Source organism: Plectropomus leopardus, chromosome 14 (assembly GCF_026936395.1).
Source record: "Plectropomus leopardus strain MGB_pleo_1.0 chromosome 14, ASM2693639v1, whole genome shotgun sequence".
In the NCBI taxonomy this organism is placed as follows: domain Eukaryota; kingdom Metazoa; phylum Chordata; class Actinopteri; order Perciformes; family Serranidae; genus Plectropomus; species Plectropomus leopardus.
The window spans coordinates 28,084,339-28,108,592 of NC_142189.1; the positions used below are offsets into that span (position 1 = coordinate 28,084,339).

A 24,254-nucleotide genomic window follows, 5' to 3' on the forward strand; every position below is an offset into this window, starting at 1 on the left:
AACTCAGCTGTCATGCTTTGATGGAGGTATTTATACCAGCACAGACATACTGACGGCAGCAGAGAGGCACGTGGTTAAAGTAATGTCTCCTATAATTGCAGCTTTGCAATATTGTCAGGCGCAGCTGATTACATGCTGGGCCCTGTGTCATCTTTCTTTTGTAATATTACCAAAATGATGTCTAATGTACATGTGTGAAAGTATTTTTCTCCAAATTTAGTCCATCCAGGACCAAGAGCGATTTTTCAAACACATACCATCTGTTTCCTTTTCTTGCCACCCATCCCAGTCCCCACAAATATACTCACACAGCCTTTTACTGTTAAATATGAGTGTCTTTAATTTAACTGGAGTGTGCTGGACTGTTTGCTGTCTGACATATACAACCTGCTCAACTGTACGCATTCACAGCTTCCATAAAAAATACATCTTTGTATACACAGCATTTACAATATCATACAACAGAGCTGTTTGCTGGTACATCAGTGTGGATGGATGTTTTTTTTTTCCTTTGTGACAAATGATTTGCAATGTCTACAGAATACAAGCAATCCTCTCATCATACAGCAAAACTCATCCCGTCATTACGCATCATGCATTCACATCTCAGCGTGTCTGCTCTCCCGCGGTCCAGAGCGGACTCTTTATATTGGAACATCAGTCTCTTGATTCTGCTTTGCAGCTGCCTGTCCATCCGTTTTGTCAGCGGCCACGCTCGCGCTGTATCATCCACACTTTTGGGCTCATGTGACGTCGTTGCAGGAAGTAGTAGACGTGTCGAGCCGTTTCTTTTGTCCCTCACCGCCGCCGCCGTCATCACAGCCTCCTGCCTCTGTAACTTCCTCTCTCTCGTCTTGCTTCCCGCTAGTGTCCATTCCACTGAATGTCATCATAACCCACCTACAAACACACGCAGGGAAGAAAAATGGTTATACAGCGGCCAAACATTAAATGTTGGTGTTACATTGGAGGCTCTGCATTATCAACACACACCTCCTCATCAGACTCCTCGTCCTCCTCTTCCTCGCTGTCGTCTGATTCGCTGTCAGGCAGCTCCCTCAGGTCAGGATTGGTCAGTGAGAACAGTTCTTTTCGGATGTCGTCGTTGCTGCGACCGTAGGTGAGGTGGAGAGGGGTGTGGCCTCCAGAGGTCAGGAGGTTAGGGTCTGCTCCTTTCCTCAGCAGCAGTTTGACCAGAGAGAGATTCTGCTGGTCGACGGCCAGGTGCAGCGCACTGCGACCGTTCCGCTGTTCCTACAAGGCGGGAAGAGAACACGGGACTTTTTAACACCTGGTCAGTGCTGCTCCTCAAAACGTCATAAAACAAATGAATAATCATATACTACGTAAGTATATAAAGCATGCATTCTCACATACAGATATGGTGTCTGTGTTGTTTACCTTTGCATTTATGTCAGCGCCTAAATCCACCATGTTCTCCACCAGTGACAGGAAACCCTGAACTGAGGCCAAGTGGAGGCAGTTCTGACCTGCAAGAAAACATCAGAGGGAGAGCTTAACGACTGACACCAGACCAGCACGTCACTTTACTGCTGCAGTTTTCCAGGAAAAATCCAAGATCCAAAAGGTGAGTCTCCAGTTAATCATAATTTAGGGAAAAGCTAAACAGTGTTTGTCTTTACAAAGTTTTACATTTAACCCTTTGAAATCTGAGCTAATGGGCTTGATTTCTTTCAAAAAAGTGGGAAGAAGGCAATGAGCAACAAAAGAGAAAGACCACAAAATAAGCAAGAAAATAGGAAAAAAAAGAAAACAAGAAAACCACCTTATTTCTAACCCAGAAAACAAGGAAATGATCTGGAAACATAATTTTAAATACAAATATAGGTTAACTGGAGTTTTTTTCCTTCACAATTTTTCCTTTTTTATTTATTTATTTATTTTTTAAATCTAAAGCTATCCATTTCTTGCAGTTACTGAAATATTCATTACGAAGTTGATAATTTCCTTTTCCCCATGTTTTTTAAAAGAAATTCCACCAATTTGCTCTTGGTTCAGTGATTTAAGTACTTGTGAAAGGTACCTGAAAGAGGCAAAAGAAAATTGATGTGGCCTCAGGTTTAATGTGGAGTAATAATATTCTGCCATCTTAATGCTGTTTACGTTAGGGGGACAGACTCATATAAGATCATTTTTTAATGTATATGCTAAAATAAGTTCTGATTTCTATTTTATATTCTAAATTTGGTACCCCAAACAAATCTCCAAACCAGTAAACAATGCCATACTTGAGGCTTAAAAACGCCTGCACAAATCTATTTGGAGCCTTAGCACCTAACATTATGTGCCATGTAATAGATGGGTTTTCTTCAGGATGTGATGGCATGGATGGCTTTGGCATTCCCCTCACTTGCTCAAATGTTTCCTTCCTCCTAACCACAGTGTTCAGGGATAATGGGCAGTAGAAATTATTCTTTTCGTGCCCACCATTCCTCCATTTAAATAGTAGTTAAGAGCAACAACAGACTGGTCAGTGTCTCGTCTGTTTCCAAACACCAGGATTGGGCCACCACAGAATGCAAATTACCACCACTGCTGCAGAAAAACTCAGCCCACCACTGCTCAATTTTTGTTCTCTAACATGTAAACCAGTGTATATCTTTAATGCTGACAACTCAAGCATTTATTTATTTATTCAAGCATTTATTTTTACTTTTCTGACTGCAGTCTTACCGTGATAATTGCAGGCAGCCATCACCGTGTGGAGATGCTCTGGCTGGCAGTTCTGTGTGAGGACACTGAAGCACAGCAGGTCACCATGGCGACAGGCGATGTGAAGAGGCGTATCCCCGCTATCATCCACCAGTGTGGGGTCGCAGCCGGATACCAGAAGGCGCTCACACACGTCAGCCTGGTTCGTTATTACTGCTAAGTGGAGAGGAGTCTAGGACAGGAGGAAGTTTGGAGAAGACCGGTGAGTTAATGAATAAGTGGACATTTTCATTCTTATTTATTTGATGATAGACACTAATATTTAGTACTTGTTAAAATTTCTTCTACTTAGAGCAAATACACAGAATGAGGTGGAGGCAAATAATAGAGAGGGGAGGATGATAAAAATGAAACTGAGTAGATATTAAAAAAATAAAAAAAATATTTAGTACCTGTCTCTGGTCATTTTGTGTGTTGAGAAAGTCTGTGTTTTTGGACAGTTCGATCATCGTTTTGATGTAGTCCTTGGCTTCGTGGATGATGGCCAGGTGGAGCAGCCTGTGGAGACAGAGAGGGAAGGTAAAAAAAACTGTTACAATACACCCACACACACACACGCAACATAACACAAGTACATAAGTATTGTTTTCCCAAAAGTAAACCAGTGACACAGTCACATGACATCTTGTAAGCATATACCTCTGACTGTGTTTTTTCATCTACATCAATAAGGCAAACCTTTGTTTTAGAGTGTAGAATAGTTAGTTGAAAGTCTAGAAACATATATACAACAAGAAAAACAGTACAGTTTCACTTTGTGCAAAATTGGGTACAGGTAAAAGTACTTTTTTAAAATTAGAGTATTGCAGAGAAGTAAAAATCAGCCCTCATGAAAAGACAATACAAAGATATATATATAAACAGTTCTTCAATACTCTTATTTCCATCAAAACAGCAGGAAGTATAATTCTAAACGAAAAAACTCCATGTCTCAGGCCCCCCAAAATTCATAAAAATCAAGGTGTAATATGGCAGCCAATTTTACACTTAAAATAATTGAGGTAATTTGATAGTTAGCATGTTCTAACAGTAAATTAACGCAAACAAACAAAAAAAATTACCCCTCTAGAAGCTGTTGATGACCCAAAGTGTTCCCTAGACCCCACATGGAGAACCACTGCTCTTAATTCCTTTGGTGAAATCTTTGGTTAAATCACTGTAACATGGTTTCATGCTTCATTGCTTCATATGAGACAGGTCCGGCCCTCAGTTCTTATGAATTGAGTCACGTTATTGTAAACTTTGATGCAATAGATTATCATGAATGCACGTGCAAAAAGAGTGGTGACATTGCAGATCTGTGTTTGAACTATATTTTACGGCGGATGAATTGTGGTCTTTTTTTTTTTTTTTTTTTCAAGAGTTAGGATTAAAAAAAAAGTTACTTTTAATGTTATTCCCTGGGGTTTACTGTTAGCAACATACCGCAGACACATATTCCAGATGAGAGTTTGGCCCTCAGCCCCCGCAGATGTATGTTGGTGTAATTTGAGGTACTTTTTCTTGTTTTTTTTCCCCTTCTTCTCGCTTCACGGGAGCGCGCGTCGGTCGGATTCCTTGGCGGCGCGCCCGGGACTTTCCCAGCCTGACCCGCGGCCATAGTAGATTCCCTCCTGATAATAGCCTTTTGTTTACGTCCAAGACCACCGTGTCTGACCGCAGCTAAACCCATTATCAAACCGGATACCCATTCTGTGTATTGTTAACATTGCAGTGGCGTATTTTCATACGTACTAATACTAAAATAAGCCCGAACCGTGACTGAGTTTAGACTCGGGCCTGTGCATTATAATGACAAGCTAGAGGCAGCCATCGACCACAGGAAAGGGATCAAATTACCCTCTAGATCCGAGCTGGACGTATAGGCGATGCTGTTAAACCTCCGAAAACTCACAAACAACCCCGTGCTTATTTTTGTAACATTATTCCCGGTCGGACTTACGTGTCTCCGTCCTCTGTGATCTGTGTTTTCCATTCGTGCAGCTCTCCGGTTACAGCAGGAGCTTGTTTGAGCAGCGGCGGCTCACATTCCAGCTGGAGCCGACGGATCTCGGCCGCCACAGCCTGGTACTCCTCCTCTTTCAGCGAGTCCAAACCGCTGTCCAGCCGCTCCTCCGTCGACTGAGCCGGCTTCCCTTCTTTAGACTCCCGGTTGTAATCCATTTGGTTTAATATACTGGTCCGGTGGAGGTCCATGTTGGTTTGTTCCTCGGGACGTTTGGTAGTCTGCTGGTGGAACTGTGCAGCAGTCAGTAAATGCCCTCTGTATGGCTGCGGCGGGGCGGAGCAACAACTAGGTGGGGGATTTCCAGAAGGCTGTCACTCAGAATAACACAGCATACAGATTGCTGGCTCCAAGAGGGGATTTCTATTCAGACACATATAAATATACTCTTCAGTTTGTCACCAGGAGAGCAAAGTCACTCTGCAGGCTGCATTTACTGCATTTCATATATATATACAACATTGTGCAAAAGTCTAATCATTATAATGATTATATATATTTATTTCTCAGTTGTCTACTAAAATATAGACCAAAGACCTCATATGGAGTTGTACAACCATAACAAAATCTTTCTCAAACAATCAGTATTGAGCTTTAGGCATGACGGATTGATTTCTTTTATTTTTGTGTCATGCACACAATGTGCTCAACCCACATGGGTTTATAAGACACCAAAATTACAGCTGCAGCAGTCAAATAATCCATTGCATTTCATTTCATTACATTAAACAAAATATTCTGCTGTCTTTCCCAAGCTTGAATGCAACCTAATGTAAATACACAAATCTCATATAGTCTGTCTAAGACATGCGTAGAGTGAAAAGGTAGGCCACAGTGACTATTTGCAACTTTAGCCTATTAGGTTTTTTTTCTTTTTCTGAGATATTTGCATTTTTAATACAGTTTACTCATTTCCTGTTTGTTGTGGTTATATTTTACCACTGAGAAATAAATGTGTGATCAGTATAACTGCTTAAGTAACAATGGCCTAAGACTTTTGCACAGTTGCACTGTATTTTTTGCAGTGTTCAGGTATTTGGAGTTTTTAAAATGGCACATTTCCTGAACAAAAATGCATTATCTACACCTAAAACCTTTTTGTAAATTAAAAACTTTGCTCATATCAAGCAAAACCATATGGGTTTTTTTCCCCCTCAGTAACAGCTTACAGCAACATGTTGCATATTAACTGACAGCACTGCATAGCCTCTGAAACATATTAAGATGTAGACGTCTAGACAATAGAAACATATTGAATTCAACTGAATAGTGCTCCACTTTGCTGGCTTCATTTTCCATTGTTGGCTCTGTGCTTTTTTTGTATTAGCCCCCAAAATTTTGCACCTTTTGTTTGCTAATGCTAGTCATTGAAACACCCTTTCAAAGTACACCATTCTACTGATAGAATCAGATCTTCATTTGACTGATTACATTTCCAATGTCTAATCATATTCCTAACAATGCATATTTTCAGCATACTATGCTTACTGAGACAAAAAAAAAAACCCAAAAGGAAATGAGTGACATTTAATCTACTTCTAACATGAGGCAACTGTCCCCAGGGGGTTGGGGTCAGTTGTTGTATCTCACCCCTTACATTCAAATAAATATTATGAACAGTACGCCATGTTCAAATGTTATGGGTAATTAGCAGACACATGTAAGTTTAATATATAAAAACTTGATATAGTCTAAAGTGAGAAAATGAAAAAAGTTGCAACTGTCCCCAGTCTCTCCTTAAAGCTGCATCAGTGCTGCAAGAAATATGTTATTTTTCAATTAGAAGGGGAACAAGCTCAGGATATGAGTATAACTTGAGGACAGGTCTCTGTTTATCACATGGTTGCACAAGTGTTGCAAGAAAGAGTTCCTGTTAGTCAGGGATGGTTGCATGGAAAGTCCTAAAACTGCCCCTTCAATAGCATGTCCTCGCTCAATCACTTGAACAATAGAGAATGTTGCTCCGCAGCCCCTCAGAGTCTGAGTGGGCGTGCAGACCTGCAGGTGGGGGGCTGCAGCATGCACAGGAGTTTCCTCCAAAACTTATGGTGTGATTGCAGTGTGATCACAGTTGGTTTATCATATCATGAAAATAATATGATGAACATGAGAATAAACCAACAGGCCTGCACTGGAGTTCCCCCCCTGTGACCACTTGATCAAAGTTGTTGTTCAAGATGAATTTCACTTAGCTTTTAATATCACAGGAGCTAAAATAAGTAATGAATAAGTAGTTGATATTGTGCAAAAACAGTATCATTAACTGTGCTTAACATTCTGCCAGCTATTTCTTAACATAGCAAATGACGCCACTAGTGATTTTATACTGAGAAGAGGATTAAACTTCCACTGATTCTGTGGCAGTGCCTTTAATAACCCAGTATCAAATCACTCATTCAATTCCGCTGCAGATAAAAATGGAAGGACTCCAAGTCCCCATTAAGGTCGCGAGACTTTGCGAGGCTGTGACCTATCCCTTTAAAAACAAACAGCGAGTTGAACGTGATGTTCTGGAGGCCTGAGGGAAACTCCAGGCTTGTTTTACCTCCCATTGTTCACTCCGTGTGACCAGTTAGACTGGGAAGCTCAGGCTCTGCTTTCAGCACATTTTTACTGTCACGTTGGCAGATATTAGGATTCATGCAAACAGTTTCAGTGCAGAAGCTTGTGCAGCATTAACTAGATTTAGGCATTTTCAGTATTGCATAATTTTAAACCAAGAATAATTTACTTCGAAACATTTGCATGTCCCAGTTTAACATTGTGTGTCAGTATTGTATACCAGTTTCTGAGGCAAGAATGGAGAGATTGTAGAGCAAACCACACAGGCCACATTCAGGGTTGATTCCGAATTCATATTATGTATGTGGCCTGCTGATCACAATCAGCTCTGAAGGAAAACAAGACCTCTGTTTGAACCATAATAAGGCAGATGAATGGAGGAAAGGAATGCAGAAAGCAGGCTGGATGAGCTGGAGACGAAAGAAAAACAAAGCACATACTTGTACAAAGCTTTATGTATTGAGACAGAGGGAGTCTAGCATGTTGAGTATTTTAGAAAAGTTTGCCAAATCTCTACGCCGGTATACATCATTCAAATTCCCATTTGTCAAAGAATAGTGTATTTTTAGTTGCTCTAGAATTCTTTTTATGTCATGTCTATTTTTCTGGATAGTGTACAAAACATTAAAAAGATGATTTGATAAAGGTCAATGGAACCAATCTGACATCTAAGAGGATTAACGGTGGACGCTGATGGAAAGCATGAGGCATCTTTTTCTGTTTAAATGCACATGTGCCGATATGATTTGAGTTAGTCAAACTGAATCATTTTGACGGGAAACCAGTGAAATGAAACCAGAGCAACTCGGCATCATTACGGTAACTGACACTAAAATCTGAAACAACCCATGTGTAAAACAGTACAGGAACAAAATTGTAATGCATTAAGCAAATATCTAAATATTATATTTGCAGCCTAAGATGTTGTAGGAAGTACCTAGAAATGATCATGGACTCCCGGCTAACTTTTCTGGACTTTTGAAAATGGAACCTGAGTCATCAACACTTTGCTGATAGACTATTTATGGTTGGAGTGTGCTCTAACTGGAAAAATTGGGAAAAGGAAACTGAGGAGGTGTAATCAGTGATAAGCTTAATGATTGTTCTGTGGTTTTGGAGATGAAGCTTGTGAGTTTATTTGTTACATGGCCATTGTTTAACTGTCTCAAAGCAACTTGTGCCCTAATGAAAAAAAAATTTAAAACTATTCTATCTGTACATTTAAGAATGGATCATGCTAGTTATATTCAATGTGGTGTACAGCATGTGTAATTATGCATGTGTGCGTTGTCTTTTGATGGTTGAGATTTTTAATATTGGATTTTAAAATATTTTTGAATTAGCTTTTACTGGAAAATTAGCACATAGAAGAAAGAGAGTTAAATTGAAACCATGTTTTGTTTTGCTTTTTGTTTTTTGTTTTTTTGGTGTCCTAATCTCTCACCTCAGTGTTTCTCTCAGTAATAGCAGAAAAAAGGAAAACGAAAGCACTGATCACACAAGTGAAAACATGAAAAGAGGAGTGTAAGCAGTAAAAAAACAAAAAACAGAAGCATAATCAGCTAACATTGCAAGTTCCTGGCATCCAGTTTTGCGTGCGCAGTTATGCATGACTTGTTCATTTAAACTCACCTTGCCCAATTGTGTCAGTCCATCCAGATCACAAATACAACGAACTATACTGTTTGTGCAGTGTTTTGTCAGTCAAAGCTAAAATATTTTCACTTGGCATCTGCAATAAAAAGATTCAAGATTCAATACTTTATTGCCATGACAACATAGCTGATATGATTTTTTTTTCTCAGTGCAGCTCTTAAAAAGAACAACATAGAACCCCCACAAACATTTACTGGACAGCAAAATCAGTTGACAGACATATACATTCATACAGAAAGTCAGTATCATATAAATAAATAAATAAATAAATAAAAGAGTCCCAAAAAGCATGTGCTGCCACATCCATTTTGTTTTAAAGTGCTTGTTTGCTTTTTAATTCAGTTGAAAAACCCCCTAATTGAAACCACATAAATGTTTATTTTAGTTACACGATGATTCAATATTATAAATATTATAAAAAATGATGAGATAAATAAAAGTCTCACAGAGCTTTACTACAGTATTTCCACTAAATATGCTCTAGGAGAATAGTCATTGTGACATAAATGTGACTGTTTGCACACCTGCATGTGCAGTATCTGTGCACATTTGGGCGTGTGTGTGTTTGTGTGTGTGTGTGTGTGTGTGTGTGTGTGCGCGTGCGTGCGTGCGGGCGTGCGTGTATGTGTGTGCGTGTGTGTGTGTGTCGTGGGAATCCCTGGGCATTCTGGACATGAACAGACATGTGCAACACAGAATGACTCATCATGAATCACTCATCTGCCACACATAGTATAATTACATTATGGTGAAGGGTCAAAGTGAACAATGACTCATCAGATGACATTTTGAACTTATGACTGTGCAGAGATTGAAAGCATGAAAGACACACAAAACCCACCCATGAACTTTGAAACACTGCTGGTCTTCACCGTTTCACCTGTTTCTCTACCTGCTCCCCCCATATTAAAAATTAGGTTGGTTATTAAAATCAGTGATGCAATGTAGTATTTTCACGACAACAAATAATTTTTTCAAAGGTACCCATAGTTTTTTTAGTATTGTTTTTTTTAATGTTACTTTAGTTTTCTATAAATACAAATTTCAGAAGGAAAGATTATACTTTTGACTCTTCTTCATTTAGTGATATTGACCTATGGTTTACATACAAAACATCTCCTCAGTCTGACAAGATTAAGAAATGACCATCATTGGGCATATTCACCATTGCCCTTCACTTCATATCAATCCACTGACACTACTCCACATCTGTCATAATGCATCTTTATTGAGCTTTGGTGCTGCTGATGGTTGCACACTTATAATACTACTACTACTACTACTACTACTAATAATAATAATAATTCTTCTTATTATTATTACTATTATTAATAATTTATTTTTTTCTCCACTAAAAATGTTCATGCAGCAAAATCTGCAGACAAAAAATCAATTAAATTGACAGGCTGGTTGCCAATACCACCAACAACTCATGCACTGTATTACACTCATGTAAAAATCAACTTTACATTGTCACAATTATCTCGCAATGGCTCAAAATTCTTTCACCATATATATCTCTCAATTCATGTGTACCTTTGCTCCAATGGTTTTCTGCTTATATGTCAAAGTTTTTGATTTTTTTCTGAGACATAGTATAATATGGCTTTTATCAATATGCAGTGCTTCAATTTTTTCAAAAACTACACTATGACAATACTTTCCATTTTTTAATGACATACTATACTACAACTTTTTTTAAAAAAAGATGCCATATTATGACATTTCTCTTAACATGCTATGCTGTGCCATGACTTTTTCCCTCCATTTTTTCAGTGTATTATAGTAAGAGTTTTTCCAACATACTATAATATTCCCCTTTTTTGTCGCCAGTTTCACATGATACTATGAAATGATGTCATTTTTTTTCAAAATATTCTGTTTGTTTTTGATATGTTATACTGTGAATTTTTTCATGTTTTTTAACATAGTGCACTAAAACCTGTATAGCAACATACTTTACGATACTATTGCATGTTGCTCAAAAATCATCAAAAAGGTCATAGTATACTTTGTCGCTCAAAAATCATCAAAAACGTCATAGTATAGTACATCGCTCAAAAATAATCAAAAATGGCATGGTAAAGTATGTCGCTCAGAAAGAATCAAAAACGTCATACTATATAGTATGTCCCTGAAAAATCATCAAAAATGTCATAGTATAGTATGTTGCTAAAAAATAATAACAAACGTCATAGTATAGTATATTGCTCAAAAACGTCATAGTATGTCTCTCAAAAATCCTCTTAAACATCATGCTATACTATGTCACCCAAAAATCATCAAAATTGTAGTAGTATAGTATGTCGCTCCAAATTCATCAAAAAATACATAGAATAGGAAGACACTCAACATTTGTCAAAAATCGTCCGCAGCGACATAGTTTAGTTTGTCGCCCAAAAATCTATCTCTTTTATTATCCGATCTTCCGATATTATAATGTATAAAACTAGTAAGTAGAAGTTTAGAAATAAATAATAATAACAATAATGATAAATAATTTTTAAAAATGTAGCACTTTTCTAAACCAGAGTTACAAACTGCTTTACAACACCAAACTATACAACATAAGAAAACAAAGTACAACATCATTCACATAACATGCGATACGCGAAAAGCAAACTGCCAAAAAAAAGCAAAGTGGGCTTTATAAATAAAATTTACTTGATTTGACTTGACTAGATGTGTGTTATATATTCTATTTATTGTATTTTAGATACATTTTAAAAATACATGTATGTTTCTGTACCTCATGGCAATAATTGGAACTGAGAAGAAAGTGCATTTCTTCTTTTTGTACAACCTAATTGATATGTTTGATAACAAAATATAAGCTATTATTCAGTTATTACATAAACATAACACAACACAACACAACACAACACAACACAACACAACACAACACACACAAACAAACACACAAAATACCATACACTTGAATATTAAAATATGTCATTACTCTCTAATGGACAAAGTATATTATTACATCACAGTTTCTAAATTACCTCAGAATTAACTTTGACATTTCATCAGTGATATCCCTTGATTTCGACAGATGCAGGTGTCAATACTGGTTTTACCTGTTTCGGGACAACTTCACCTGATTTATCGGCCAAAATGATATATCACTCAACTTTAGGTGCCTTAATTTGTTCTGTAATATCACAATCAGTGTCTAAATTGTATGAATCTACAGCCAAATTATATTTTATGGCATAAATATGATAAAATATTGGCTGATATATCTGTCTGCTCTGCTGATATAAGGGTCATATTGTTGTGAAAGGGAAAATTCAGTATCGGCAGCAACGTATGTCTAAAATCAACTGATATATGAGTCAGGCTGATAATCTAAGTTCTCGGCTGGGAAAATTCAGTATCAGCAGTGATGTCTTTCAAAAAGCACAACTGATATTTGGTTCAGGCCAATAAATGAGCCTATATTTTCTTTGAACAGAAGCATCAATATCAGTAGAGACTTCTGGCATTTTTCTATTGAATAATCTTATCGACCAAGTTATATATATTTTAAGATGACTTTTTTCTCACTTTATTTAACAGTGAGAGCCACAAATATCAACCTAATGGTGGCATCATTACAATTCATCCTGTGGGGCTCATGTACTGTATGTATATAAAAAATGACCCCAGTCTGTATAGAGGATGCTCATATGTTTCAGTTGCAATCAAAGTGATGTACTCCGTGTGTGAAACAAAGAGATCCAGTCTGTTGTCTGAAATTCAGTGAAATGACTTCCATGTATGTTTTGTTTTTTAATAATTTATTTTTTCAAAAGGACACTGAAATACAGTTTAACACTGTAGAACATACAAAACAGTTGGTCACCTTGTGCTTATACAACAAATTGCAGTGATGAATATACAGTTCATATGAGTCAGTTCATATGTTAAATACTCAGTGATCGTCTTATGCGGTCACATACACAATCTATCTTTCTAAGTAAAAAATGATTTTATCCGTTTGTTAATTTCATAAAAAGGTTATTCCTTCCATCCCTTGAATAGTAGTAACAACATGTATCCTGTTTATCTTGGGCCAAAAGGTGAGCTGCAATGTTGCCCACATAGATTGTAGTTGAGGAGCAGTCAATTCCATCACCAAATATGTTTCGTTTTGCCTGTGTTACCTCCTGCCAATATGACCGAATGGCTGGGCAGTCCCACAATATGTGGAAGTGATCTCCCAAATGTTCACCACATTTCCTCCAGCATAGACCTCTTTCCACCACACCTGTCTGTATACTTTTTTTAGCTTGGGCGTTACAAAATACTGAATCAAATTCCTCCAACAAAACTCTCTCCAAAGGCCTGAGCTTGTGGAAGATAACTAAACAAAACACATATTCAACCAGTCCTCCTCTGAGATCACAGGTCCACATTCCTTCTCCAATTTCAGCTTGGCTTAATTGTTGAATGTGTCTTTGTAGATTGAATACTTGGGTAGAGTTTTGAGACAAGCTTCCTATTGTCTTTGTTTTTATACATATGAATGAATACATCAGTTAGATTAGTATCACAGTTCTCAATGGGTTTTTATCTCTTTGTACCTGAAAAATCACATCTTTCAAAACCATATAGTCTGATATTTTTAAAAAGGAATCCAATCTTCCCTTTGATGAGATTGAACTGCAAGAGGTGATGCCAATACCATACCAATACTTAAACCTGCTATCTATCTATCTATCTATCTATCCCTGCTGGATTAAAGTCTGGGTCAAAGGCAACCCATCTCACCTGTCTGGATTGTCTTTCAAATAGTGATAATTTACACTCCATGCACCAAATTCCCCTCCACGAGCTGCCACCCCCCTCCCTGAGCTACCACCTTATCGCGGTGGAGGGGTTTGCGAGTCCCAGTGATCCGAGGAGCTCAGTTGTCGGGGGCTTTATGTCCCTGGTAGGGTCACCCATGGCAAACAGGTCCTAGGGGAGGGACCAGACAAAGTGTAGCTCACCAGACCCCTTATGATGAAACCCATAAATGGTCCAAAGTTTTTCTCGCCCGGACGTGGGTCACCGGGGCCCCCCCCCCTGGAGCCAGGCCTGGGGGTGGGGCTCGATGGTGAGCGCCTGGTGGCTGGGCCTTTACCCATGGGGCCCTGCCGAGCACAGCCCGAAGAGGCAACGTGGGACCTCCTTCCCGTGGTCTCACCACCAATAGGAAGGGCCAAAGGGGTCGGGTGCGTTGTGAGTTGGGCGGCAGCCGAAGGGAGGGACCTTGGCGGTCCGATCCTCGGCTGCAGAAGCTAGCTCCAGGGATGTGGAATGTCACCTCTCTGGTGGGGAAGGAGCTTGAGCTGGTGCGCGAGGTTGAGAAGTTCCGACTAGATATAGTCGGCCTCACCTCGACACACAGCATGGGCTCCAGAACCAGTCTTCTGGACTGGGGTTTGACTCTTTTCCACTCTGGAGTTGCCACTGGTGAGAGGCGCTGGGCAGGGGTGGCAATACTTATTGCCCCCCGGCTCTGTGCCTGTATGTTGGAGTTTACCCTAGTGGACGAGAGGGTAGCCTCCCTCCACCTTCGGGTGGGGGTGCGGATCCCGACTGTTGTTGTGCCTATGGTTCAAACAGCAGTTCAGAGTATCCACCCTTTTTGGAGTCCTTAGAGCGGGTGCTGGAGAGTGCTCCATCTGGGGATTCCCTCGCTCTGCTGGGGGACTTCAATGCTCACGTTGGCAGTGAGACCTGGAGGGACATGTGTGGGAGGAATGGCCCCCCCGATCTGACTCCAAGTGGTGTTTTGTTATTGGACATCTGTGCTCACCGCAGATTGTCCATAACGAACACCATGTTCAGGCATAAGGGTGTCCATATGTGCACTTGGCATCAGGACACCCTAGGCTACAGTTCAATGATGGACTTTGTGGTCGTGTCAGCAGACTTGCGGCCGCATGTCTTGGACACCCCAGTGAAGAGAAGGGCTGAGCTGTCAACCGATCACCACCTGGAGGTGAGTTGGCTCCGATGGTGGGGGAGGACGCCGGTCAGACCTGGCAGACCCAAACGCATTGTGATGGTCTGCTGGGAACGTCTGGCAGAGTCTCCCGTCAGAAGGAGCTTCAGTTTCCACCTCCGGGACAGCTTCAACCACGTCCCAGGGGAGACGGGGGACATTGAGTCTGAGTGGGCCATGTTCTCTGCCTCCGCTGTTGAGGCAGCCGATCGGTGGCAGTGAAGTGGTCGGTGTCTGTCGTTGCGGCAACACCTGAACCCATTGGTGGACACTGGCAGTGAGGGATGCTGTCAAGCTGAAGAAGGAGTCCTGTCGGGCCTTCTTGGCCTGTGGGACTCCGGAGGCAGCAGACAGGTACGGAGAGGCCAAGCGGAGTGTAGCTATGGCGGTCGCCAAGGCAAAAACCTGGGCATGGGAGAATTCGGTGAGGCCATGGAGAACGAATTCTGGACGGCTTCGAAGAGGTTCTGGACCACCATACTGCGTCTTAGGAGGGGGAAGCAGCGCTCTGTCAACACTGTGTATTGTGGGGATAGTGCACTGGGGATGGAGTACTTCGAAGACCTCCTCAATCCCACTGACATGTGTTCCGGTGAGGAAGCAGGGCCTGGGGACTTGGGAGTGTCCCATCTCTGGGGGGCTGAGGTTGCTAAGATGGTCAAAAAGCTCCTCAGTGGCAGGGCCCCGGGGGTGGATGAGATCTGCCCTGAGTTCCTTAAGGCCCTGGATGTTGTGGGGCTGTCATTGTTGACATGACTCAACAGCATAATGTGGACTTGGGGACAGTGCCTCTGGACTGGCAGACCGGGGTGGTGGTCCCTCTTTTTAAGAAGGGGGACCGGAGGGTGTTTTCCAACTATAGGGGGATCACACTCCTCAGCCTCCCTGGTAAGGTCTATTCAGGGGTACTAGAGAGGAGGGTCCGCCGGATAGTCGAACCTCGGATCCAGGAGGAGCAATGTGGTTTTCGTCCTGGTCATGGAACTGTGGACCAGCTCTGGACCCTTGGCAGGATCCTTAAGGGTGAATGGGAGTTTGCTCAACCAGTCCACGTGTGCTTTGTGGATTTGGAGAAGGCATTCGACCGTGTCCCTTGGGGAGTCCTGTGGGGGGTTCTCCAAGAGTATGGGGTATCGGACCCCCTGATATGGGCCACCCGTTCCCTGTATGACCGGTGCTGGAGCTTGGACCTTGGTGAAGAGGGAGCTGAGCCGAAAGGCAAAGCTCTCGATTTACCGGTTGATCTTAATTCCTACCCTCACCTATGTTCACGAGCTTTGCATAGTCACCGAAAGAACAACATTGCAGGTACAAGCGGCAGAAATGAGTTTCCTCTATAGGGTGGCTGGGCTCTCCCTTAGAGATAGGGTGTGAAGCTCGATCATCCGGGAGGAACTAGAAATAGAGCCACTGCTCCTCTGCATTGAGAAGAGCCAGATGAGGTGGCTCGGGCATCTAATTAGGATACCTCCTGGACGCCTTCCTGGTGAGGTGTTCAGGGCACGTTCCACCTGTAGGAGACCCTGGGGAAGACCCAGGACATGCTGGAGAGACTATGTCTCCCAGCTGGCCTGGGAACGCCTCGGGATCCCCCGGGAAGAGCTGAACGAAGTGGCCGGGGAGAGGGAAGTCTGGGCTTCCCTGCTTAGGCTGCTGCCCCTGCGACTCGACCCCGGATAAGCGGTAAAAATTGAATGGATGGATGGATAGATTTGGATTATCACAATACTGCTCATATAAAATGTTGCATCCCAGTAAAGATTGTAACAGTATATCTTACTGTGAAGTTTTTCCAGTTTGCTTCACAATCCTGCTTACAGCAGCATGCTTGCCATCCTAACTGTGCCACCTTATAATAGTCTATTAGGTATGGTGGTGCTCTGCCTCCCTTTTCTGTGGATAGCTGGAGTGTTTTAAATTGAACCCTTGGTCTTCTGCCCCAGAAATCAAAAATATGCTGGATATCGTTCATTTTGTGACATAATGTTTTAGTTTTAGGGTCCCTAATTGTGTATATAGTGCTCTCTGCCGTTGATTTCTTAATCTCCATGACAAAAGTTTCAGGGCCCTTGGCCCATTTTCATATCTCTGTTCGACAAATTTAGCTTTTTTCTCCAATTCTTCCTAAAAGAGTTTGTTAATTTCCCTTTTGGCTGTGTTTATTTGCTTTAATATATTGGGTTCCCCCATTTCAATTTGTTCCCGCTCCAAAACTCTTTTCTTGTAAATTAGACAGCTTTTTGTGTCTTTCCTTCTTTCTGTGTGATGTGAGGGCTATAAGCTTTCCTCTAATTACTGATTTTAATGCATCCCACAAAACACTTGGCGATAGATCCATTATTGTTGATTTCTGTATAGTCTTTTAATTCCTTCTGAACATATTCCTTGCATGTATTATCATTTAACACGCTTGTGATAAGCTGTCAGAGCGTGTTCTTTTTATCATTGTCAAGATGCAGAGTGAGATAAACAGCTGAGTGGCCAGAGATGTCTCTAAGCCCTATTCTGCAGTCTTTGAGTCTGTGTCTGTCCGAATTATAGGTAAAAAAATAATAGATCCTTGAGTAAACACCTTGACTTGCAGAGTAGAATGTGAATTGTCTGTCTTTTGGGTGGAAATCCCTCCATACATCAATCATTCCTAACTATGTCAACACCTCTTTAGTTATCTTAGCATTCGGAGTTACTCTTTTTAGTGTAGCTGAGGCTTCAGAAGCAATCAATTGAAAAATTTCGTTGCCTGGTGGTATATATACATTAATTAATGTCACTTCTTTCTGATCAAGATATGCTTTAACAAAAAAACTACATCCCTCTCTATCACTAAATTCAGAAACCACTCGGAAATGTACTTTATTTATTCAATACTGCCACTCCCCTCTTTTTTGTCATTCTTAAAAGATGAAAAAAAAATGTTTTAATATAAAAAATTTCAATTTTTTTTTTTTTAGCTTTTCATGTTCTGTGACTCTGGTGAGTCTCCTGCCAGAATGTTATGTGCTGCTTCTCTCTTTTCATCTTTGCAATAACTTTACCCCTCTTATTAGGACTGTGTAGACCATTTACGTCAAGAGTAATCACACTATATTTCTTACATTGCATTTAAGTATATATAGTATGCTCCCCAAAAAAATTTAAAAATGTCATAGGAAAGTATGTCACTCGAAAAATCAGCAAAAATGTCATAGTATATCATCCAAAAGTCATCCAAAAAGTCATACTTCAGTAAGTCGTCCAAAAATCAACAAAAACGTCAAACTATACTAAGTCGTCAAAAAAAATCATCAAACACCTCATAGTATGGGGTGGCCTCACCTGCTAGAGTGTGCGCCCCATTTGCCAAGGCCTTTGCAGCGGCCGAGGTTCGATTTCAACCTGTTTCCCTTTGCTGTGTGTCATTCCCCCTCTCTCTCTCCCAGATTTCCTATCTCCATTTCCTTTCAACATGCTAAATTATGATGTGTTTTTGGCCTTTATTTCGACATTGTATAATGTGACGCTTTTCTAAAAGCTATTATGTGTCATTTTCAGCCATGTTTTTCACATGTCAAAATTTGAGATTGTTTTCCATACTATACTATGTGGTTTTTGGCCATTTTTGCAACATGCTATATCATGACTTTTTGGCCTTTTTTTGGGCCCTTTTTTCAACATGCTACAAGATGCTGTTTTCAGGCATTTTTTGGACATGATAAAATTTGAGAATTTTTGCCATAATTTACTATGCAGTTTTTGACCAATTTTACAACATGCTATATTATGACATTTTTGCCCTTATTGGGCCCTTTTTTCAACATGGTATACTATGGTGCGGCTCTACAAGCTATAATAAGTGGTTTTCAGGCATTTTTTGGACAGGTCAAAATTTGAGATTTTTCGCCATACTATACTATGCGTTTTTTGTGGTTTTTGAAAATTTTTTCAACATGCTATTTTATGACTTTTTTGCCCTTATTGGGCCCTTTTTTCAACATACTATGCTATGGTGCGGCTCTATAAGTTATATAAGCTGATTTTAGACATTTGTTAGACATGTCAAAATTTGAGATTTTTTCGCTATACTATACTATGCGGTTTTTCGTCATTTTTTCAACATGCTATATTAGGACTTTTTGACCTTTTGTGGGCCCTTTTTTCAACATGCTATGCTATGGCACAGCTCTACGAGCTATAATAAGTGGTTTTCAGGCATTTTTTGGACAGGTCAAAATGTGAGATTTTTCGCCATACTATACTATGCGGTTTTTTGTGATTCTTTCAACATGCTATATTAGGACTTTTTTGCCCTTTTTTGGCCCTTGTTTCAACATGCTATGCTATGGTGCGGCTGTCCGAGTGATAATAAGTGGTTTTCGGGCACTTTTTGGACATGTCAAAATTTGAGATTTTTCGCCATACTATACTATGCGGTTTTTCGTCATTTTTTCAACATGCTTCACAATGACATTTTGGCCTTTTTTGGGCCCTTTGTTCAACATGAGATGCTATGGCATGGCTCTATGAGTTATAATAAGTGGTTTTCAGGCATTTTTTGGACATGTCAAAATTTGAGATTTTTTCGCCATACTATACTATGCGGTTTTTCGTCATTTTTTCAACATGCTATATTAGGACTTTTTGACCTTTTGTGGGCCCTTTTTTCAACATGCTATGCTATGGCACAGCTCTACGAGCTATAATAAGTGGTTTTCAGGCATTTTTTGGACAGGTCCAAATTTGAGATTTTTCGGCATACTATACTATGCGGTTTTTTGTGATTCTTTCAACATGCTATATTAGGACTTTTTTGCCCTTTTTTGACCCTTGTTTCAACATGCTATGCTATGGTGCGGCTGTCCGAGTGATAATAAGTGGTTTTCGGGCATTTTTTGGACAGGTCAAAATTTGAGATTTTTCGCCATACTATACTATGCGGTTTTTCGTCATTTTTTCAACATGCTATATTAGGACTTTTTGACATTTTTTGGGCCCATTTTTCGACATGCTATGCAAGGTTGAGGCTCTACAAGTTATAATAAGCTGTTTTTAGGCATTTTTTGGACATGTCAAAATTTGAGATTTTTTGCCATACTATACTATGCGGTTTTTGACCAGTTTTTCAACATGCTATATTATGACTTTTTTGCCCTTTTTTGGCCCTTTTTTCAACATGCTATGCTATGACATGGCTCTACGAGCTATAATAAGTGGTTTTCAGGCAGTTTTTGGACATGTCAAAATTTGAGATTTTTCACCATACTATACTATGCGGTTTTTGACCAGTTTTTCAACATGCTATATTATGACTTTTTTGCCCTTTTTTGGCCCTTTTTTCAACATGCTATGCTATGGCATGGCTCTACGAGCTATAATAAGTGGTTTTCAGGCATCTTTTGGACAGGTCAAAATTTGAGATTTTTCGCCATACTATACTATGCGGTTTTTCGTAATTTTTTCAACATGCTATATTAAGACTTTTTGACCTTTTTTGGGCCCTTGTTTCACCATGCTATGCAAGGTTGAGGCTCTACGAGTTATAATTAGCTGTTTTTAGGCACTTTTTGGACATGTCAAAATTTGAGATTTTTCGCCATACTATACTATGCGGTTTTTTGTCATTTTTTCAACATGCTTCACAATGACATTTTGGCCTTTTTTGGGCCCTTTGTTCAACATGAGATGCTATGGCATGGCTCTATGAGTTATAATAAGTGGTTTTCAGGCATTTTTTGGACATGTCAAAATTTGAGATTTTTCGCCATACTATAGTATGCGGTTTTTGACCAGTTTTTCAACATGCTATATTATGACTTTTTTGCCCTTTTTTGGACTTTCTTTCAACATGCTATGCTATGGTGCGGCTGTACAAGTGATAATAAGTGGTTTTTGGGCATTTTTTGAACTAAAAAGTTTGAGATTTTTTGCCATACTATACTATGCGGTTTTTCGTCATTTTTTCAACATGCTTCCTAATGACTTTTTGCCCTTTTTTGGGCCCTTTGTTCAACATGCGATGCTATGGCACAGCTCTATGAGCTATAATGAGCTGTTTTTAGGCATTTTTTGGACAGGTCAAAATTTGAGATTTTTCGCCATACTATAGTATGCGGTTTTTGACCAGTTTTTCAACATGCTATATTATGACTTTTTTGCCCTTTTTTGGCCTTTCTTTCAACATGCTATGCTATGGCATGGCTCTACGAGCTATAATAAGTGGTTTTCAGGCATTTTTTGGACAGGTCAAAATTTGAGATTTTTCGCCATACTATACTATGCGGTTTTTCGTAATTTTTTCAACATGCTATATTAAGACTTTTTGACCTTTTTTGGGCCCTTGTTTCACCATGCTATGCAAGGTTGAGGCTCTACGAGTTATAATTAGCTGTTTTTGGGCACTTTTTGGACATGTCAAAATTTGAGATTTTTCGCCATACTATACTATGCGGTTTTTCGTCATTTTTTCAACATGCTTCACAATGACATTTTGGCCTTTTTTGGGCCCTTTGTTCAACATGAGATGCTATGGCATGGCTCTATGAGTTATAATAAGTGGTTTTCAGGCATTTTTTGGACATGTCAAAATTTGAGATTTTTCGCCATACTATAGTATGCGGTTTTTGACCAGTTTTTCAACATGCTATATTATGACTTTTTTGCCCTTTTTTGGACTTTCTTTCAACATGCTATGCTATGGTGCGGCTGTACAAGTGATAATAAGTGGTTTTTGGGCATTTTTTGAACTAAAAAGTTTGAGATTTTTTGCCATACTATACTATGCGGTTTTTCGTCATTTTTTCAACATGCTTCATAATGACTTTTTTGCCTTTTTTGGGCCCTTTGTTCAACATGCGATGCTATGGCACAGCTCTATGAGCTATAATAAGCTGTTTTTAGGCATTTTTTGGACAGGTCAAAATTTGAGATTTTTCGCCATACTATAGTATGCGGTTTTTGACCAGTTTTTCAACATGCTATATTATGACTTTTTTGCCCTTTTTTGGCCTTTCTTTCAACATGCTATGCTATGGTGCGGCTGTACAAGTGATAATAAGTGGTTTTTGGGCATTTTTTGGACATGTCAAAATTTGAGATTTTTTGCCATACTATACTATGCGGTTTTTTGTAATTTTTTCAACATGCTTCATAATGACTTTTTGGCCTTTTTTGGCCCTTTTTTCAACATGCTATGCTATGGCATGGCTCTACGAGCTATAATAAGTGGTTTTCAGGCATTTTTTGGACAGGTCAAAATTTGAGATTTTTCGCCATACTATACTATGCGGTTTTTCGTCATTTTTTCAACATGCTATATTAGGACTTTTTGAGCTTTTTTGGGCCCTTGTTTCACCATGCTATGCAAGGTTGAGGCTCTACGAGTTATAATTAGCTGTTTTTAGGCACTTTTTGGACATGTCAAAATTTGAGATTTTTCGCCATACTATACTATGCGGTTTTTCGTCATTTTTTCAACATGCTTCACAATGACTTTTTGGCCTTTTTTGGGCCCTTTGTTCAACATGAGATGCTATGGCATGGCTCTATGAGTTATAATAAGTGGTTTTCAGGCATTTTTTGGACAGGTCCAAATTTGAGATTTTTCGCCATACTATAGTATGCGGTTTTTGACCAGTTTTTCAACATGCTATATTATGACTTTTTTGCCCTTTTTTGGCCTTTCTTTCAACATGCTATGCTATGGTGCGGCTGTACAAGTGATAATAAGTGGTTTTTGGGCATTTTTTGAACTAAAAAGTTTGAGATTTTTTGCCATACGAAACTATGCGGTTTTTCGTCATTTTTTCAACATGCTTCACAATGACTTTTTGCCCTTTTTTGGGCCCTTTGTTCAACATGAGATGCTATGGCATGGCTCTATGAGTTATAATAAGTGGTTTTCAGGCATTTTTTGGACAGGTCCAAATTTGAGATTTTTCGCCATACTATAGTATGCGGTTTTTGACCAGTTTTTCAACATGCTATATTATGACTTTTTTGCCCTTTTTTGGACTTTCTTTCAACATGCTATGCTATGGTGCGGCTGTACGAGTGATAATAAGTGGTTTTTGGGCATTTTTTGGACATGTCAAAGTTTGAGATTTTTTGCCATACTATACTATGCGGTTTTTTGTCATTTTTTCAACATGCTTCATAATGACTTTTTGGCCTTTTTTGGGCCCTTTGTTCAACATGCGATGCTATGGCACAGCTCTATGAGTTATAATAAGCTGTTTTTAGGCATTTTTTGGACATGTCAAAATTTGAGATTTTTCGCCATACTATACTATGCGGTTTTTGACCAGTTTTTCAACATGCTATATTATGACTTTTTTGCCCTTTTTTGGCCCTTTTTTCAACATGCTATGCTATGGCATGGCTCTACGAGTGATAATAAGTGGTTTTTAGGCATTATTTGGACATGTCAAAATTTGAGATTTTTCGCCATACTATACTATGCGGTTTTTGACCTTTTTTTCAACATGCTATATTATGACTTTTTTGCCCTTTTTTGGCCCTTTTTTCAACATGCTATGCTATGGCATGGCTCTACGAGCTATAATAAGTGCTTTTCAGAAATTTTTTGGACATGTCAAAATTTGAGATTTTTTTGCCATACTATACTATGCGGTTTTTTGTCATTTTTTCAACATGCTTCATAATGACTTTTTGGCCTTTTTTGGGCCCTTTGTTCAACATGCGATGCTATGGCACAGCTCTATGAGCTATAATAAGCTGTTTTTAGGCATTTTTTGGACATGTCAAAATTTGAGATTTTTCGCCATACTATACTTATGCGGTTTTTGACCAGTTTTTCAACTTGCTATATTATGACTTTTTTGCCCTGTTTTGGCCCTTTTTTCAACATGCTATGCTATGGCATGGCTCTACGAGCTATAATAAGTGGTTTTTAGGCATTATTTGGACAGGTCAAAATTTGAGATTTTTCGCCATACTATACTATGCGGTTTTTGACCAGTTTTTCAACATGCTATATTATGACTTTTTTGCCCTTTTTTGGACTTTCTTTCAACATGCTATGCTATGGTGCGGCTGTACAAGTGATAATAAGTGGTTTTTGGGCATTTTTTGAACTAAAAAGTTTGAGATTTTTTGCCATACTATACTATGCGGTTTTTCGTCATTTTTTCAACATGCTTCATAATGACTTTTTTGCCTTTTTTGGGCCCTTTGTTCAACATGCGATGCTATGGCACAGCTCTATGAGCTATAATAAGCTGTTTTTAGGCATTTTTTGGACAGGTCAAAATTTGAGATTTTTCGCCATACTATAGTATGCGGTTTTTGACCAGTTTTTCAACATGCTATATAATGACTTTTTTGCCC

The 24,254-nt window shown here is 39.4% G+C and overlaps 1 protein-coding gene across 1 annotated transcript; it reads right to left on the minus strand.

The window, feature by feature from the left end:
- Window positions 1-314: 314 nt before the first annotated feature.
- Window positions 315-5,006, minus strand: nfkbiab (nuclear factor of kappa light polypeptide gene enhancer in B-cells inhibitor, alpha b). The gene is made up of 6 exons (XM_042501062.2): window positions 4,676-5,006; window positions 3,126-3,231; window positions 2,695-2,905; window positions 1,402-1,490; window positions 994-1,254; window positions 315-900 (listed from the first exon to the last, which is right to left on the minus strand). The coding sequence occupies exons 1-6, from the start codon at window positions 4,927-4,929 to the stop codon at window positions 865-867; spliced, it is 957 nt and encodes a 318-aa protein (XP_042356996.1). The 5' UTR covers window positions 4,930-5,006; the 3' UTR covers window positions 315-864.
- Window positions 5,007-24,254: the final 19,248 nt, after the last annotated feature.